This window comes from Macrosteles quadrilineatus, unplaced genomic scaffold, assembly GCF_028750875.1.
Source record: "Macrosteles quadrilineatus isolate MER2022 unplaced genomic scaffold, UCM_ALF_1.0 Scaffold_6__1_contigs__length_79288215, whole genome shotgun sequence".
NCBI classification, from domain to species: domain Eukaryota; kingdom Metazoa; phylum Arthropoda; class Insecta; order Hemiptera; family Cicadellidae; genus Macrosteles; species Macrosteles quadrilineatus.
The window spans coordinates 70,485,057-70,503,324 of record NW_026542599.1 but is presented as its reverse complement, the minus strand read 5'-3'; the positions used below and the strand labels follow the sequence as shown (position 1 = coordinate 70,503,324).

The window sequence follows — 18,268 nt, the reverse complement described above, 5'->3', positions numbered from 1 at the left end:
CTCCCCCTAAGGGGCTGGCGCTTACCAGTCGTCCATAACTGTGGTCTACCTGAAGTGCCGGGTCTGACACCGGGCAGTTACCTCCCCTCTGGGAGAGCTAGGGTCCGCGTGGTCGCCCAGGCCACGAACCCACGCAAGCGTGAGCCCCCTGCGGTATACTATATGAAATATACTATATGAAATACTGACCCACCTCTATCAACAACAAACTCCTGCCAGGGACCTGGTGACACCTTGACGGAAGCATGCAGGTAGCCTGTATAACACCGCCACCTCCGAAATAAAGTGATGCATGAAGTAGCATGAAATTGTCAGATACACAGATTAGCATATTGAATTGTATTGTAGATGATTAGCAGTAGTTTAATTTTTTATGGATTTAGCTTTAATATCAATCCAAAAGTTCTCATGAACTTTTGAGCTAACCACAACTAACTTACACCCCTTGAACCATATAGGTCGTGTAGAGAAATATTACTTGAAACTATTAATATTTTAAAATTTAAAGTCATCAAGCAAATGATTTACTTGTTAAGTATTCTTCTACATCATCTTAGAGCTTGCAAAAAATGCAGTTTATTCTTATTTAGGTACATAAATATTCCTAATAACACTAAACTGTGCAGACTAAAGCATTGTAAATAGTGTAAATATTATTTTTGGTTTATCCTTGACACAGTCTATCCAGAAATTCTGATCAACGACATCATTGCAGTAGGAATTATCAGGAACTAAATCGCAACATTGTATATCAACTGAACTGATTAGTAATTAACTAAAGGAAACAGAACTGCCAACTTATTGTAGCTTGTTTTGTCTGTAAACAGTATACTCTACGATTGTGATTTGTGTTAATGGTAAGTTTTATACAAAAAACACCCTGCATAAGCAATACAGTGCAGTTGAAACAGCATAGGTGTTATTGTGTGGTTTTTCAGACACTAAAGTAATCCTTGTCCTCATAAATCACTTTATCTAATCGCTTATTTACTTATACATTTCATGGTGAATATTTCTGGTGGTGTATATTGGCAAGGATTCAAAATTCATAACCTAAATATTCGAGATAGGGTTGTTTGTCATTTACCAGAACTTTTGTCATTATCGATAAAAATCAGGGTTTATTTTGAAAAATAGTCTTAAATTTAATAAAGGCACTATAAATTAACAAAATAATAAAAGTCACTAAAGTCGGGACCACGCAAGTTTGCAGTTGGTGGCAGCCAATCACAAGACAAGGCTAGTGCGACGTTGCCACATCGCCCATTGACAACACTAATTAAAATATACTAAGCAATATTTTCAAATCAGCTGGTATTATTCGATTTGGCAACAACGCACAGTTCTCATTGGTTCATTCAAAACCATATGGTAAATAGGCTCCTCCCTCAACTGCAAACTTACGTGGTCCCGACTTATAGAGACTTAGGTCTAAATCCAAAGATCCAACATGACCATGGTATAATAAAAACACATGTTTAAAATTGATTATAAAATTTTAAGAGTTTTAAACTGCTTTTTAAACTTTACAAAATGATCACAGCTTCAATAACAGATAACGTTGTGTTGTTTAAAAATTATTGAGAGTTGTATATTAACCTTAACAATAAAACAAGTTTTCCAGCCTTGAAAATGTTACGAAACACCGCTACAGGTACATAGACTATTACTCGTACAGTTCACTCATTTGCTCACATAGAGCTCTAGATAGAGAATGCGGAGTCCATGATGCGGATTGTTTGGTGATTTTTCTACTCGCGTTCGGGGTTTTAAGTAAACCGGGATTTTCTTTTTTCACACTGTTTAGCCATTTACTTTCCTCCTGCAATAGCGCCTTCTTGGTGGTCGGTACTTTAAACTTAAAGCTGTTTTCTTTGTTTTCACTTGAAGAACGTCTTGAAGATTCCAACATTTTCTTCATGGCTCTAATCTTGACGACATCTTGTTGACAATCATCTTGGATGTCTTGGATGTCCCTCTTGATGGCTTCACACTGTTTCTGCAAAGCATTTACACGTTGTGCTGCCCTGTTCATTAAAGCTTGTTCCATATCGTTCAGGTCAGAGATTATTTTCTCCAAACTAGGTTCAGATTCTTTCTTCAGGTCTGTTTCACAATTTGACGCAGACGGGTCCTCTGGGATTTTTTCCAAGGGTGTGATATGGTTGTACTTGACTGTGTTATTGATAGTGGTGTTCATCAAAGTATTGTCTAGGTCCGTTATCGTCCGTTCATTTAGCTCAAACTCAATCACGGACACATCACAATCCTCGTTGATAGTGCTGAGTTTTCTCCCACTATTTAGCACTGTTTCTTTCATGTCCTCCGTCAGTGTAATATTCTTCTTTCCAGAGTCAGGACTGCCTATGCAGGTGGACGATAAAGGGGGAGAAAACTGCAGTTGAGGATTGGGATCCACAATGGTTAAACGTTCTATTTTATCTAAATCCGGATCCAAGGGTTGTTGCAATTTCTCTTTCATGATGAGCCTGGCAAAACGAGAAGCATCCGGGGAGTTTGGAGGTTTTAGGTTGTTGAAATCAATCGAGTATGATGTTTTTGACAGTTTTTCTTCCAAAAGAATCCTGTCCAGACGAGAAGTCTCTGGTAAGTCTGGTGGTTTCAAGTCTTCACGGTTGCTGATGTAAGATGATGGTTTGGGCTGCACAGAAGTAGAGGGTGCTGGTTTGATGGAGGCAGAAGTAGGCAATGGTCCGTAGCGTAAACTCTCCAGTTCTATTCTGCGTCGCTGAAGAGTGGCAGGCGTTTTGGTGAGTCTGTCAGTCGTCGTCGGTGTTGGGGCTATGCTGGTTATACCTGTCTCATTCTGAAAGAAAAGGATCAAATCAAATTAAATCAAAATTTCTTTTATTTTGTATAAAATAATCATTTTTTACAGTTTTTACAAAATATCATATTACAATAGAAATAGAACTGAATACCTTAAACGTATACGAAATTAATCCCACATGGGAGAACCAGTGCGTGGAAGAGAGTCGTTTTTATTGAGATAGTCGATTTTTATTGATGAGTTTCCATTTTGATTTTCAGATAACAATTAAGCAAGTGGCGGTCACAGGGTGTGGATATGCCAGTCAGGATAACAGAAAAATAACTTTACTAATAAACTGATAGTCCAATGGTGAACTACAAAATAAATGTAGCTGTAACTACTTCATGTACAGCTGGTAATCAGCTTTATTTTTATTCAAGCCAATAAATGTCCTAGAAAGTTTAGCCGTCCAACTTTGCATGGATTAGTTGAAAAATTTCTCAACACTAATGTTGGAGTTTCCACTATTTACAGACTATTATTGTTAATTCTAGACATTGCAGCCCTGTGTCAAACTTGTCAACCTTTTAAAATCTTAAATGTTGGTTTTTTTTAATTTATGAATTAAAACCGTCTACATACCGACCATTTCTTATAGATTATATTCGTAAAGAGTAAACTTTGTCTAAATTTTGTTTTGCTCAGTTGTCGTGTCGTCAAGAGTGAGGAAAAGTAAAGCAAAGTTTTATTGGCGAGGTTTGTAAAATGTTAAGGGATCAATTGTTTGACAAATTTAGTTCAAGTGAACGAAATGCCACTTTGTACGGCACATGATACATGAAAGGTATGGATAGGGTTTTAATACAAGGGAAAAGACTAGCTTGAACATCAATCATTCTTGTATTGAGTTAAAAACACCCTTGGTTTGCTATTTACAGAAGCTTTGGTTACATATACCCAGTGCTTGAAAAGAAATTAGGTGACGAAACTTTAACCTATTTAATGTGATTTGTACTCTTTAATGTACCAATTAATGCCAATATTTTTATATTTCCGAAAGAGAGGTACTGAAACTCCGATCCGCTGCGTTCCCCCACAAATGGAGCACTGAATACATTTTAGAGGCGCAAGATGGACCTAGAACTTTTTTGGGCCATTTGGAGTTTGTGTTGTACAAAATATAAATCGTGACATTTTTTCTAATATTGTGTTGTGAAATCTTTAATTTAATTCAGTAATAGTAGTTGTATGTATTTTTATCCAACTAATACTGTTTTAACCCCTCTCTACGATTATCCTGACAAACTTCAAGTGAGGGGATGTCTTAATTATAGTAGGCCTAAATTTTTATAACTTACCAGAAAATTTTCATTAGATGAATGGAGATTTCTCTCTTGAGCCTGAAAAAAAAACAGAGAATGCATTAATTTTAAATGTTATCCAATGAATAGTTTTGGAATAGGCCTAAAAAAAAACATGCAAAACTTTATAAATATTTAACCTTTAGTCTTCATCATCCCTCAAAAGGCAAAATATTGCTTCTGACACAAAATGTAGGGAATCCATTTGAAAAAGTGTTTTCTTGTAGTTTAAGCTTTATTTTTACTAACATAGAATACCTATTTATTGGTTTTAAGTAACTTTTTAAATGCCAAAAATTTGACATCTTTACAAAGCTATACAAACAATTTAAAAATATGTTTTAAAAATGGTGAAAGGGAGTTGGAGTTTTTATCGTTTAGAAGAATAAATAAAAAATAATCTGTCAATGGAGTCGACAGAAACAGCTCAATTCTAAATCATGTTTCGACTTAAAAGCGTAACAGTGGGGTTTTGTACTACTAGCCGTTCGCAAAATGTCCAACCATAGCTAACTTCCTGACACCAGACTTGACATTAGCCCACACCAGGAAGTAGCTATCATATTTAGTCATCAATTGGTACATGTGGGCGTAGGTTGTTTCAGATCAAATGCTCTTGAATCCAACCTAGTGTAACGTTTAAAAAATTCTATATTTATTGAAAAAATTGTTTCAATACTCTTCAGGTTTTTACGGTACAAAACATACAGTGTGTAAATTAAGTATGGAAACAAATCTGTATTTTTTAAACCAAAATAGATAGAAATATTTGGTTTGTGGCATTGATGTTAACCAAGGTTCCGGAATTTTTTGCATCAGAAAAAATTTTTCACCCCCTCAGGGGGGGTAGGGGTAGGGGGTAACTTAATTTTTTTAAATAGCAACCCCTATTGAGTGACCTCTCATTTTGAAGGGTTTGTCAAAAGAAATACAATGCCGTAAACCTGAGGTCGATATCTTACCCCTAACCAGAATGGCGGCCATTTTAAATTTCGAGATGGGCAAACGAAATCCAGTGTGGATACCCATAATTTACCTTTTAAATGGGTTACATTGGGTAAGCCGAACTCCAGATACCATTATTAGATTGAAAAGTGGATGTTTTTATCGTATTCAAAATTTTGCCCCAGCCCCGTGCAGAATGATAAAAAATCCGTTTATCCTAAAATAAATGGTGGTCAAGAACCAAATGTCAATTAATTATGTTTATAATTATGTAATAAAATTATAAAAAGACATTTTATAAAAATTATTATAGTAATTAAGTAAGAGAGGAAATTATGAAATAGTAAATTGAAATTTTAGAAATAATTTAAGTAGCTTTGGTTATCTCAGCTCCTTCGAAATGCAGATGCACAACGTAGTTTAAAAACGGTTTCTAACTTGGGATTTCCCATTTACCCTTTCTTATCAGTAGCTGTTTGGGTTTCTAAAGGATATTCTTTCGATAATGTTTCATCTACTCATTCTGGTTTAGTTAATTTTGTAGAGAGAGGTGTATTCAAGTGCTTCTGTAGTTTTGTTTAACAATGGTTCTTTTAAGTACACAGCAAAAAATTGACATTCTCCGCATTGTTGGGTATGGGGATAGGTCACGTACATATCAAGAAACTTGTGAGTTATTTAATGAACTGTACCCAGATCATCAAATAAACCGATCTACGGTAAGTAAGATCTGTACTAAGTTCTTGGAAACAGGGGATGTAGCAAATAAAGCTAAAACTGGTCGACGTAAATCAGTTGTAACAGAAGACATGACACTGAATGTGCTTTTGAGTATTCAAGAAAATCCCATTACATCTACTCGTCAGCTCGGTAGTAATCTAGGTTTAAGTCACACTTCGGTTCATAAAGCTCTGAAAGCCGAAAAATTTCATCCTTATAAGGTACAGCTAATTCATGAATTGAACGAGGATGATTTTGATCGTCGAATTCAATTTTGTGAAGAAATGATGCAGCGGTGTATCCAAGATCCGTTATTTAAAACAAAAATAGTATTTTCTGATGAAGCCTCATTCAGCCTCAATGGACACGTCAATAGACAAAACTCGAGGTACTGGTCTGATGAAAATCCACATTGGGCTCAAGAATGCCATACACAAAACCCTCAGAAGATTAACGTTTGGGCAGGAATAGTTGGATTTAGGGTAATTGGACCTTTTATAATTGAAGGTAATTTAAATGGTGATCGTTATCTGGATCTGTTGCGCGAGTCTATTGTACCCGCTATTTCAAGAGAGTTTCCTCCTGAGGATGAAGAGCATGCCGTGGATGAAAGTATTTGGTTTCAGCAAGATGGCGCTCCAACCCACTTCGCTGTAAATGTAAGGGACTATTTGGACCAGACTTTTCCAGATCAGTGGATAGGTAGAAGGGGTTCCATAGAATGGCCTGCAAGATCTCCCGATTTGTCCCCTTTGGATTATTTTTTATGGGGATATCTTAAGAGTAAAGTGTATGTAAATCGACCAGAAAACTTACAAGAGCTTTCAGAAAGGATTCTGGCGGAAGCACGGGCAATTGATCAGCAAACAATTGGCAGAGTATTAAACGAATTTTACAATCGCTTAGGACTTTGTCAAGTTGCTCTTGGCCATCAATTCCAACATCTATGAATTATTCAGGTAATAGCAGCAAACATTACTTTAATAGTAATACCTTTTGTCTGTGTGTGTGTTTTACAGTATTAAATTAGTTTTATTATGTGTTATTATTTATGATGTGTATTATTTGTGCTCTAGATTATTTATTTCCTGTCTTATCTGTACTTCAAACAATTCGTTTGTGACAGGTTTAGCGGTACAAAAGCTATAAAATGACTGATCACTCAATAGGGGCTACTATAACAGGCATTCAACATTTTTAATTGGTGAAATGGGCGCTTTTTTACCCAATCAAGTTTTTGAATGCCTGCCATTTTGTCTAGGGATGACATATCGACCTAAGATTTGTGCCACTGCTTTTGTTTTGACAAACCCTTCAAAACGAGGGGTCACTCAATAGGGGTTTGCGTTTAAAAATTTGGGGCTGCCCCCAAAATCCCCTATTTTGGGGGCTGGGGCAAAATTTTGAATACGATAAAAACATCCACTTTTCAATCTAATAATGGTATCTGGAGTTCGGCTTACCCAATGTAACCCATTTAAAAGGTAAATTATGGGTATCCACACTGGATTTCGTTTGCCCATCTCGAAATTTAAAATGGCCGCCATTCTGGTTAGGGGTAAGATATCGACCTCGGGTTTACGGCATTGTATTTCTTTTGACAAACCCTTCAAAATGAGAGGTCACTCAATAGAGGTTGCTATTTAAAAAAATTAAGTTACCCCCTACCCCTACCCCCCCTGAGGGGGTGAAAAGTTTTTTCTGATGCAAAAAATTGCGGAACCTTGGTTAACAGTCAATGCCACAAACCCAATATTTCTATCTATTTTGGTTTAAAAAATACAGATTTGTTTCCATACTTAATTTACACACTGTATAATGATAAGATAATATTAATCATGATGGTTTTTATTGATGGTAGATGGTTAATATTGATGGATATGGTTTTTAAATTATGTATATATACAGTAGACTCCCTATTATCCGAACTCCTTGGGACCGAGGCCAGTCCAGATTTTTCCGGTTAAACCGACGTCCACAAAAACTCGTTAAAACAGACTGTTTAAATGCATACTGTATACAGTATTTGACTTAAATTTAGGAGTGCATTGTATTTAGACACGTAATCACTGGTCTCGAGAACAGTCGTTTCAGTAACGCCCACTTCCCGCCGATCTAGAGCGGTTAAACCGATGTGCTGATAAAAATTGTCCGGTTAAAGAGATGTCACTTCTGCCGAGTGTAGTCCGGTTAAACTGATGTCCGGTTAAAAGGTGCCCGGATAAGAGAAAGTCTACTGTCATAGGCTATTAAATTGTAATTAAAAAATTAAACATTTTGCAATTCAACCAATATTAGTAATATAAGGCTACAGAATTTATAACATGCTTGGCCATAATTGTTTTTTTAATGCTTAATCGCTCTGGTTAAAATAGTCTAAAAAGGAATAGCAGTGATGATATGAAATTGGTATGTCCAATTCGGTGTCCAAGGATAGAAAAGTTCGCTGCTGCACAGACATAACACAATCCAGGCGTCCAGGAGTTTTATTTCCTGTTTGTCCCAGGTGACCAGACAATTTTTTCAAAATGGCACACATAATGGGCAATGGTCCTACAATACTCGCCCGTCAAAACAAACTTCGCTCCAAGGCCATACCCCCGAAATGCAGATAGATTCTTAAACAAATTTATAATCTTGGAACTTATTGCACTTAGAAAAAAGAAATTACTCTTATAGTCATATTTTTTATGATATTCATTTTCCATTTAATACAGCTTAAGACAGTTGTTAAGAATCCAACATTTACATTACAGACAATAATTGCAGTACTACCAATGATGTATGCTACTGAATTGTTTGTTTGTTATTATCTGACTTGTCCAACATTTCAGCTTTTCCTACACTGGTGAGGCGGGTTTAGGTCGGATGCTTGAGGCTCTAATGTAACAAAAAAAGAGAGTGAGATGGTCTAGTGTTTGTGTTAGATTGCGAGACACCAAAGTCCCAGGTTTAAATGCCGCTGATCCCCAATAGGTTTTATCTAAGTGATAACGTCGCAAACTCTAGGCCTAGTCTGAATTTATTAGACTAGAGCCAAGTGTAAACTAGAATTACGCAAATATTTTATTATCAAATGGTTTTAGATACTCGGGTATAAGTTATAATGTGAATATTACTTTTAGTACATACCTGTGATCTGTAGCCAACCGTGAAGTTGAATCCAGGACTTTTGGTGAACAAGCATTTCTTAAAATCCTTAAAATCCTTTGGGGTCTTATCAAATTGATGTGGCGTTCTCTTCTTTGCTGAAAGATATAAAGTAAAGATTACTACTGTATTAACAAGTTCCAGATGTAGCCAAACAAGATAATTAAAATGTGACACCAGTATGGTGTATTTTACTTTTTTGACTACCATGTACCTGGTACCCGTCTCTTTGTCACGATTAGTTTCATGGGGGTATTACATAGAATGATGTTAGGGAAAAAAGACGATCATGAAAAAGTATCAGTAGCAATCTGTGATTACATTTCTGAGATCCAAGGGATCAAGACCTTGCTATGGGGAAAAGTTAGATAAAAAAGGTCCGTATTGGGCGGTGGGTGTTGGAACGTTTAAACATTTGTACAATGTAGGCTGGCTGCAGTTTTTTGTCAGTTTTGTTGTAACAGAAACCATATACAGGGATATTTTGCTTGCACACTACCAAAGACAATGATTATAATCTGGGTAGTATTAAACACGCTAATCCACAAAGTTTGAAATTGAATTACTGTCTCCGTAACAGATGAGCCTACACCATTCTTAGCTAAAGCTGACCTTTTGCGTACCAGTGTAAGCTAAATATAAATACAAGCCTTCTGTAAGCCTTCTGTAAGCTTCCTAAGCATATTTGCAACGTTTTTATGTCCATACTCTTTTCTTCATCACCAGGATATAGACAGGTAATGGATTTCAATAGGGATTGAACTCCCTCACCTACAACAGGCTTTTCATCGGTAGGCTATTCCTAGAGTGTGATAATTGTCAGGACAGTGATTTTCCCTCACTTCATTATCGGATACTATGAGATCGCATTAGAAGCAAGCTGGCCCAGCAGTGGTAAAGCGCAGGGCTTCGGATCCTGAGGTCCCGGGTTCAAATCCCGACAATCACCAATGGATTTTATCTATGTGAAAATGTTGACCCTCTAGGACTAGCCTGAAGTACAGCAGTTCCAGTCCAGAACATATCGTCCAGGGATGTGAAGGTGGAACAACAACAAAATTACGAGATTGCCGCATTTGGGTTGGAACCGGTTACAGTGGGTAGTGGTAAAGTAGGTAAATAGCACGGAGATAGTTCAAGGTTTGAAATAGCATAATGGATTTATTTGTAATACATTATTGTAGGCCCTATGGGCATCTTTGGCAATTCCCTTTGACGTTTAAATTCCTGAACATTATATTAGCTACATTACAACCTGGTTTCTCTCACCTGATCTTCCCCGCCAACTGTCGTTGGATCTCTCACCGCTGCATCTCTCACCACTGCTTGAAGTTGTTGCCTGCGGCACAGCTGTTCTCGTCTGCACGGGCTGTTGAGCTGCCAGGTGTCTCCGACCCAGCATACTTCTTCTCTTTTTAAACATTCTACAAAAGGAAAACTCTTTTATATGAAAAAAAAACTAGTTAGGCCTAATTTAAGTAACTTACCTAAAATTCCTGCTTTGAAGAATAATATTGGATACAACATATTAGGCTTACTTAACTTAGCCTGGCAAGTCTTATTAAATATTTTTATTTTAGATCAACTAAGTTAGCCATAAAAGCAAGATAAGGATGATAACTTATACAACAAAGGCTGATCACATTATGTTTGCCTCGGATGGACATTGGACATATTTTAGGAAATTAATGGCAAAACACCATCTGAACATTATGTTTGGGAAACATGTTTTCCTCTTGATTGCACTAAATGTAACTGTATCTAAAACGCACAACCAGGCCTAACTTATACCGAAATAAGTAATGTTAGAATCTATGTTATGGCAATGCAAAATTAGGTATGATCACGATAAATTTTAGGCAAGAAAGAAGTGGCGAGTGGTAGGCTTATTGCAAAAATTAACTAGGCCTAACTTAAGTCGGTCCTGTTCACAGTCTAGAAGTCATCCAGTTAAAAAGAACTGGATAGCTATCGAACAAATGATTCCTTTAAGCAACAGGAAAAAAAAACGCAGATATCAACTAGGCCTACATTGAGAAGCAAATCAAATCAAATCAAAATAGCATTTATTCCGCCAAAATATTTACATAGCCTATTACATCATATTAGTTCCATACAAGAATGTTTACAATAATGTTTAGTTTTTCAATAATAAAATTTTAACATAGGCTAAACATAAAAATATAAAAAAGCTTTTTAAATTAGGCCTAGCGAAATATCTTCCACAAAGACGGAATACCTGAGCTGTGTGTGGAAGAGAGTCGTATTTTATATAGGCCTATATATTATATAGCAAGAATCAAGTCATTTATTAACTGCATTGGCCTTATGTAGACCAGGGGCCCTGTCACACGAGGCAACTGGTGGCGTCAACCAATGTCCGCCACTGGTTGGCCGCTGCAGCTTTAACATTGTTTTAAGTGGGGGGTTTCAGACGCAGCCTCTGCAGTTGCCCGTCAGGACACAGTGGCCGAACAGTGTCTCTTCGCGCAACTGCAAGTGGCAACCACAGTGGCGGCAACTCATGGCGGGGCTTTAAATTAAATGGGAGTCTTCAGACGAAGCCACTAGTGGCCGCCACCGTGGATACGCGTGCATCTACTATAAACCAATAATAACAGTAAACAATAAACCAGACTATAGGCCTAACCAATAAACAGTCAGTTCATGTGCAGATACAAACGCACTTGTGCTAGTTGTGGAGTGTTTTCTTGTAGACCTGTTTATTTTTTTGGTTAAGAAATGAGTGATCAGAAGAAAAACAGAACAGAATAAGAGACTAAACAAAATAATAGAAGACAAAATTAATACTAACAACATAATAAAGGCCATTGTCCTTCCTGGAGGTTGGTATAGTACGGACATGGAACATACGCCTGCGTCTTTGCCTTCTTTTCTTAATTAGTAACACGAGAAGGAGATGTGCATTGCTCATCAGCATTTTCTCAACTATTGTAGCTTACGGTGGCTGTTTGTGGAGTGGCATGTCAGTTGACTGTACCATCCACTGTAGTTGCCCGGCTGGTAACTGGTGGCGGACACCAGTGACTTCCATATCTGTTGGCACAAACAACTGAATGAAAATATCGATCAATATATCGTTTGGTTAGTTAGGTAAGGTTAACCTAACCTAACTAACGAAACGATGTATCGAATAAAACAATCAAATAATCATTATTTTCATTCGGTTGTTTGTGCCAACAGATACGGAAGTCTACCCCACCTGTGACCTCGTGTGATAGGATCCTAATGTCCTTAAAGGTAAGTAAAGAGCTACACTGCTACACTGTTGTTGATATTAACAGTAGATAAAAGAGTTGTTTTAATCAAATGTCATTGTATGGAAGAATATAAATCTAACTCAAGTAGCCTATCTTAACTAAAATTTGTTAAATAAAGGGTGTAGTCCAAGATAGGATATTGTGATTAAAATAGGCCTAGGCTAGGCCTGTTAGCCTAGCTATTCAGTTTCAGATCGCAAGTCGAGCTTTGTCATTGGTACGAAGGATACTGCTGGCCTAGTAGCTGGCGAAAAGAAGGCTTGGCTCTACCTAGGACGTCTACACAGTGATACAACTGAAGAAGCAGTTAAGAAATATATCTCAGACTCTTTTGCGGATGTGACTGCCACGGTAGAGAGGCTAGAAAGTAAAGGCTCAAACGCAAGCTTTAAAGTTGGTGTTGATTTTGAGAAGAAAGACAAACTTTTCAATAGTTCAGTATGGCCTAAGGATGCAGTTTTGAAACGTTTTTTATTCAGAAGAGGCAGGAGCAAGGTCCCGAGTTAGTAACGAAGGCTGCAGAAGATGTAGTACCAAAAGGGCCTTGCATTATATCTCCACAGCCTAGGCCTACAGACAAAGATAGTTTTAAATTAGTTTATGTTAATGTCCAGTGTCTTAGGACAAAAATCAACCTTGTCTCCCTTTTTGTGGAAAATGTGTACCCCGACATCTTGTGCCTTGGTGAACATCATCTGGAGAGCCAAGAGAGTGACCACTACAGCTTAATTGGACACTTGAAATTGGCTGCTGGTTATTTTCGCTCGGACCATAGGAGTGGAGGAGTATCAATATACCTGAACCCTGACCTAGCATTCGATGTCTTGGATGTAAGGGCCTTCTGCTGTGAACTGGACATCGAACTTTCTGCTGTTAGGCTGACTGAGCTATCTGTGATTGTTCTGGTGTTATACCGCTCTCCCGATGGAAACTTGGAAATCTTCTTTCGCTCTTTAGACAGATGTTTAGCTAGCCTAAATCAACTGGGCCTGCCGATAGTTTTGGGGGGTGATGTGAACCTTCACCTTAACACTGAAGATAACCCTTCAAATATATTTATGTGTCTTCTTCATACCTATGGACTGTATATAACAAACCGTGCACCTACCCGGGGGAAGTACTGCCTGGACACCATTGCAACGTCTCTAGATTCTTGGGACTACAAAGTATACGTGACAAACCCTGTCATAGCTGACCATGATGCTGTGGTAATGGACCTACATAGGAACCTGGTGAGTACGACTTCTCAAAATTTACCTTGGCATGTAAACTACTCTAGAACTATTAGAACTATTAAGGATGAGAGCCTACCCTTATTTAGAGCTGCCCTCATGAATGTAAATTGGACTGAAATATTAAACAACTGTGTAGGACTATCTAGTTCTGAAATTACATTCAATGATTTCTTCAATAAAATTCAAGAATGATCAGTTCTTCCCTACTAGAACTACTAATATGTCCCTGTGCAGACATGCATCGTCTAAACAACGAAATCCGAAATCCCCCTCTCTAAATAAGGGTTGGTACACACCTAGGCTACAACTACTTAGGAATATAGTGCTGGCACTAAATGATCGTTGTAAAGCTAGTATGGGTGAAGAGGTAAGACTTAGGTTTTATGATTCTTATCTTAGGGCTAAAAGGCAATACAGATATGAAGTTGACCTTGCAAAAAAGAATGCTAATATTCTTGCGATTAAATCCTCCAGTAACCAGTGCAAAGCTGCTTGGAATTTGGTAAACCATGTTGCAGCATCTAGGAAATCTACCACTAAACCTAAAGTAAAGGCGAGTCCGGACGACTTCAATCGCTTCCTTTTGAGCCAAGTTGATGACATTGTTGAGTCCATACCTGATACTGGTTTGTCATTGGATGATGTATGTCTACCAGTCCATACCCTAAGAAACAATGCCATAGAATTTGTAAGTTGGACTTCGGTTAGCCCCAGTGAGATCATTGGGCTTGTGAAACATTTCAAGAACAAAAAGTCTCTTGACATATATGGCATGTCTGTAAATGTTCTGAAATATGTAATAGATGTCATTGCTGATCCCTTAAGCCAGGTGATTAATAGATGCCTACAAGAGGGGTGCTTCCCGGATGTCCTGAAGCTTTCGAGAACTGTGCCTGTTTTCAAGAAGGGGGATCCAGCTGATCTAAAGAGCTACAGACCGATATCGGTTATCCCTGTACTGGCCAAGATCATGGAAACAATCATGAAGTCCCAACTAGTCGCATTCTTTGAGGATAATTCACTTTTTTTGAATGCCCAACATGGATTTAGGTGTGGGAGATCAACCGTCACAGCTATGTCTCAGCTGGTGTCTACGTTGCTCGACTCTTTTGAGGCCAAGGAATCCACTGCTTTAGCTCTTGCAGATTTGAGCAAGGCTTTTGACTGTGTCCCCCATGCCCTTCTCATCGAAAAACTTAGAGCATATGGTGTGAATGGTCTGGTGCTTTCCACCCTCAGTTCCTATCTGTCCGACAGGAGGCAAATTTTAACACTTGATGGGGCAAATTCTAACCCGTTGGCCATTAAGCACGGAGTGCCTCAGGGCTCAGTCATCGGACCTACCCTGTTCCTGGTCCTAATAAACGACCTTGGTCTGTTAGGAAACATCCTTCTTTTTGCTGACGACACCACTATCTTCGCCAGCGCAAACACCCCAAACTTATCCCAGGAGCGAGTATCTGACACCTTCGGTCTTGCTAAACAGTGGTTTTCGTCGAATAAACTGAGCCTGAATGAAGCCAAAACCCAAGAAATTACATGTAGTCTCAGCCTCAGCCTGACAAATGACCTGAATGAGGTTAAGCTTTTGGGCTTTACCCTAGACCCTAAATTGACCTGGAACAGTCATACAGACATAATCTGCCTTAAACTTGCCCGGGTGATTTTTCTGCTAAGACGCCTAAAACCCTTACTGTCCAAGAAGCACTTAATCGAGGTATACTATGCACTCTTTCACACCCACATTGTGTATGGCCTCTTGTTGTGGGGACATTCTTCTGGATGTCAAAACATTCTTCTCCTGCAGAAAAAAACTGTAAGGCTGATCGATTCTGCTGAGTACCTAGAACATAGTAGGCCTATTTTCAGCAAACTGGGTATACTGACTATTTATAGTCAGTATATCTTGCTCAGTTTGACCTACATTAAAGAGAACAACTTGTCCCTTACGAAACGAGCAGAACATCACTCCTACAACACCAGAGGTAAAGACCAACTCGATGTGCCATTCTGTAGGCTAAGTAAGAAGAAAAACTGTTTCCCGATACTAGCAATGAAACTATATAATGCATTGCCAGCTAGTACCAAGGATCTTGATCCCCGCAAGTTTAAGCGAACAATTGGAAAATGGCTGAAAAAAACACCTCTCTTCTCTATTGAAGAATTTTTTGAAGAGGTCAAAAAACCATAAATCCTGCCGCCAATCTGTAAATATTCAAACAGTAAATTCAAGTTTAAGTTTTTATTTTTCTTGTGACGATGGACTGCATAGTTCTAAATATTAGTTTAGTTAGTATCGACTCAATCTATCCAGCAACTGCTGGTCAAAGATGAAGAAAAGAAGTATGAAGTATGAAGTACTAGTTAGTTTTCTTTCTTCCAATTTATATAAAATTATTTAAGCTTATTAGCATGTTCAAACACTCAGAAGAACGCAACATATTCCGTGACTTAAACCAATAAATCTAAAGCCTGATTTGACTTGTCTCAAAGATAAACTTTACTAACCTTTGAGGTTATCCTTTCGAGCCCACCACAAATTTAGCTTTAATACTTCAAATAAGTGTATTTCCTACAAATGCTTGTGAAAAGTATCTATTGTATACAGTAACCCCCTCAATTCTGAAAGCAGATATGAAACAACAACTAACGATTACTAAAAGAAACAAGAAACTATCACTATCACTCTATTATTCTAATCAAAACATTCAAAATTTTAAATTTGAGTTTATCGTTTCTTCCTTCTTGTCCAGTCGTCCAGTCCCAGTCAGTCCACTCCACTTTTTTTTACCTGCTGGACTGGGCTGCATGACGTTTATTTATTCTATTCTATGTTTCCTTTCCAAAACCCCTGTTCCATTCATGGTCCTGTTTCATTATGAAAGAGTTTTCATATGGTCTATATAAAAATTAAATACTCTCGACGCAGCAAAACTGCAGACTAAGCCAATTTCAATAAGTCTGATTGGATTTTAACTCAAATATTTCCATCCATAAAGAAGATATTTATTCTCCATTTAAATAACATTAGATTTAACGAGTACTTAGGTCGGATGCCTTTTTTTATAAAATGTTAATAGGTAATGTGCTTTGGTATAGGGAAACAAATAACAGATCCGTTCAATTAATGGTTAACATATTATAGTAACTAACCAACACGAAAGTTCTCTCTGGTCTAAACCAACTTTGGACAGAGCAAAACAGGTTCGTGACAAGACCCCCTACCCTTAAAACAGAAAACGTAAACGGATGGTTAAGTGAACAAACTGATAACAAAATGTATGTGGTCAATGAAAAATAATTATGTTTAACTATCAATGGCTTAACGTCCTACTACCCCATTTCTTGATTCTTTGCGCAACCGTGAGACAGACGACCTAAACGCGGATTCCAGCAAGGGTTAGAGGACCAACAGGGCAAGATAGAGTTATAAATAGATGACGAACTCAGCAACAACTACCCCCATCCTTGGCTAAGCTCACACTGGCTGATTCTATTAGTATATTGAATGATATGGTGTTTGTTGAATGTCTCGTAGTTCTTTTGAAACTGAACACAAAATTTATGGAGCACACCACTCGTCAGGACTGGTTAAGTCAACTCAAACCAGTACAAGCACTTGACACATTTTGTATTGTACCTAGTAGAGTTACTTGTTACTTACTTACTTGTTACTTGTGGGTGTTCGCCTCCGCTGTCCTTAAGAAAGGGGGCTCGTCCGGATTTGTGTCTTGCTTTTCCCTCCTCCGAGACTTATTTACTTTTTCACCCCCCATAGGCAAGAGGCCAACACCATTGATTGTATCTCTCCCCCAAGAGATGTAACGCCAAAACAATGGAAGGTCCCATACATCCGAATGCAATATCTAAGTTAAAACATTGATTATACATCTGCCCGGGAGATGTATACAGCAATTAAAGTTAAACTCATAGTTAGGCTTAAACTCAACTAGTTCCCGAAGATTTTCAAAAATATCTCATATCACCTAAATAATGTAGCATACAAATCGTTTAGTTTCAAAGAATTCGGAGCTATTGCAACTTGAAATTATTCGGAGCTATTACAATGCGATTCGCCTCGGAGTCTAATGTGTCGAAGCGATTGGACTTAGACCCAACGGGACTATATGGGCTGGGCTGGATACATCTAAATAATTTCACGGACCAGCGGCAAGATTGGGTCAAAAGAACGGGGTGCTATGGCGCTTTTTTAATTTTTCTAAATTGTATTTCAAATAATGTATACCCTACAAACACAAAAATTAAAAATTGTTATCAGCTCCATCGCTTAGAGCTTAAAAAAGAATTTTGTAGCGTTGTTGTACAATTATTAGGTTTATGGAGAAAGTTAAACAAATGTAGGCCTAATTTTTGAAATTCCCATATCATTCTTATGGAGAAAAGGTATTATACGTTTTCAGTTTGCTTTTGTTTAGTGGCATATTTTGATAGAATTTAACACATTTATTTATTTTATAATACACTACTATATTACATTTCATTAGAAAAACACTTATTCCCTGTAGCAGCAAACCTAGGTACTTTTTAAATCTATTGTCATTTATGGGAAATAAAAATATGACTTGGTAATGGAAATGTATTTGTTATTCAATCAGACAAACTAGTGTACATGTTGCTCGAATTCGAGCAATTGCAAAGTATTGCAGGAGTTATTTCAAAACGAATTGCACAGGTCATATTTACAATGAGTTTAAAAGAGTCAACTCAAAGATTACCGGTGTGTAACTCATGGAGAAATTCACGATGTATATAACGGTAATAAACATTTCCTGTAAATATTTG

The 18,268-nt window shown here is 37.6% G+C and overlaps 1 protein-coding gene across 2 annotated transcripts; it reads right to left on the bottom strand.

Moving 5' to 3' along the window:
* Positions 1-1,477: 1,477 nt before the first annotated feature.
* On the bottom strand, positions 1,478-16,100 carry LOC128996579 (uncharacterized). 2 transcript variants are annotated; one of them, XM_054421975.1, is made up of 5 exons: positions 15,974-16,100; positions 10,219-10,373; positions 8,932-9,047; positions 4,132-4,173; positions 1,478-2,827 (listed from the first exon to the last, which is right to left on the bottom strand). In XM_054421975.1, the coding sequence occupies exons 2-5, from the start codon at positions 10,370-10,372 to the stop codon at positions 1,667-1,669; spliced, it is 1,473 nt and encodes a 490-aa protein (XP_054277950.1). In that variant the 5' UTR covers position 10,373; positions 15,974-16,100; the 3' UTR covers positions 1,478-1,666. The 2 variants fall into 2 exon arrangements, with proteins under 2 accessions (XP_054277950.1, XP_054277949.1); XM_054421974.1 differs by lacking the exon at positions 15,974-16,100 and adding an exon at positions 11,913-11,950.
* Between the last annotated feature and the right edge of the window lie 2,168 nt (positions 16,101-18,268).

What these genes read in the sequence shown, in the direction of transcription:
- LOC128996579 (XM_054421974.1), bottom strand. Translation starts at nt 11,935, where the DNA reads ATGCCACTCCACAAACAGCCACC. An exon ending in CCACTCCACAAACAGCCACC is followed by an intron (nt 10,374 to 11,912) that starts GTAAGCTACAAT and finishes TTCCTTTTGTAG; the next exon opens with AATGTTTAAAAAGAGAAGAA. An exon ending in CGGTTGGCTACAGATCACAG is followed by an intron (nt 4,174 to 8,931) that starts GTATGTACTAAA and finishes TTTTTTTTTCAG; the next exon opens with GCTCAAGAGAGAAATCTCCA.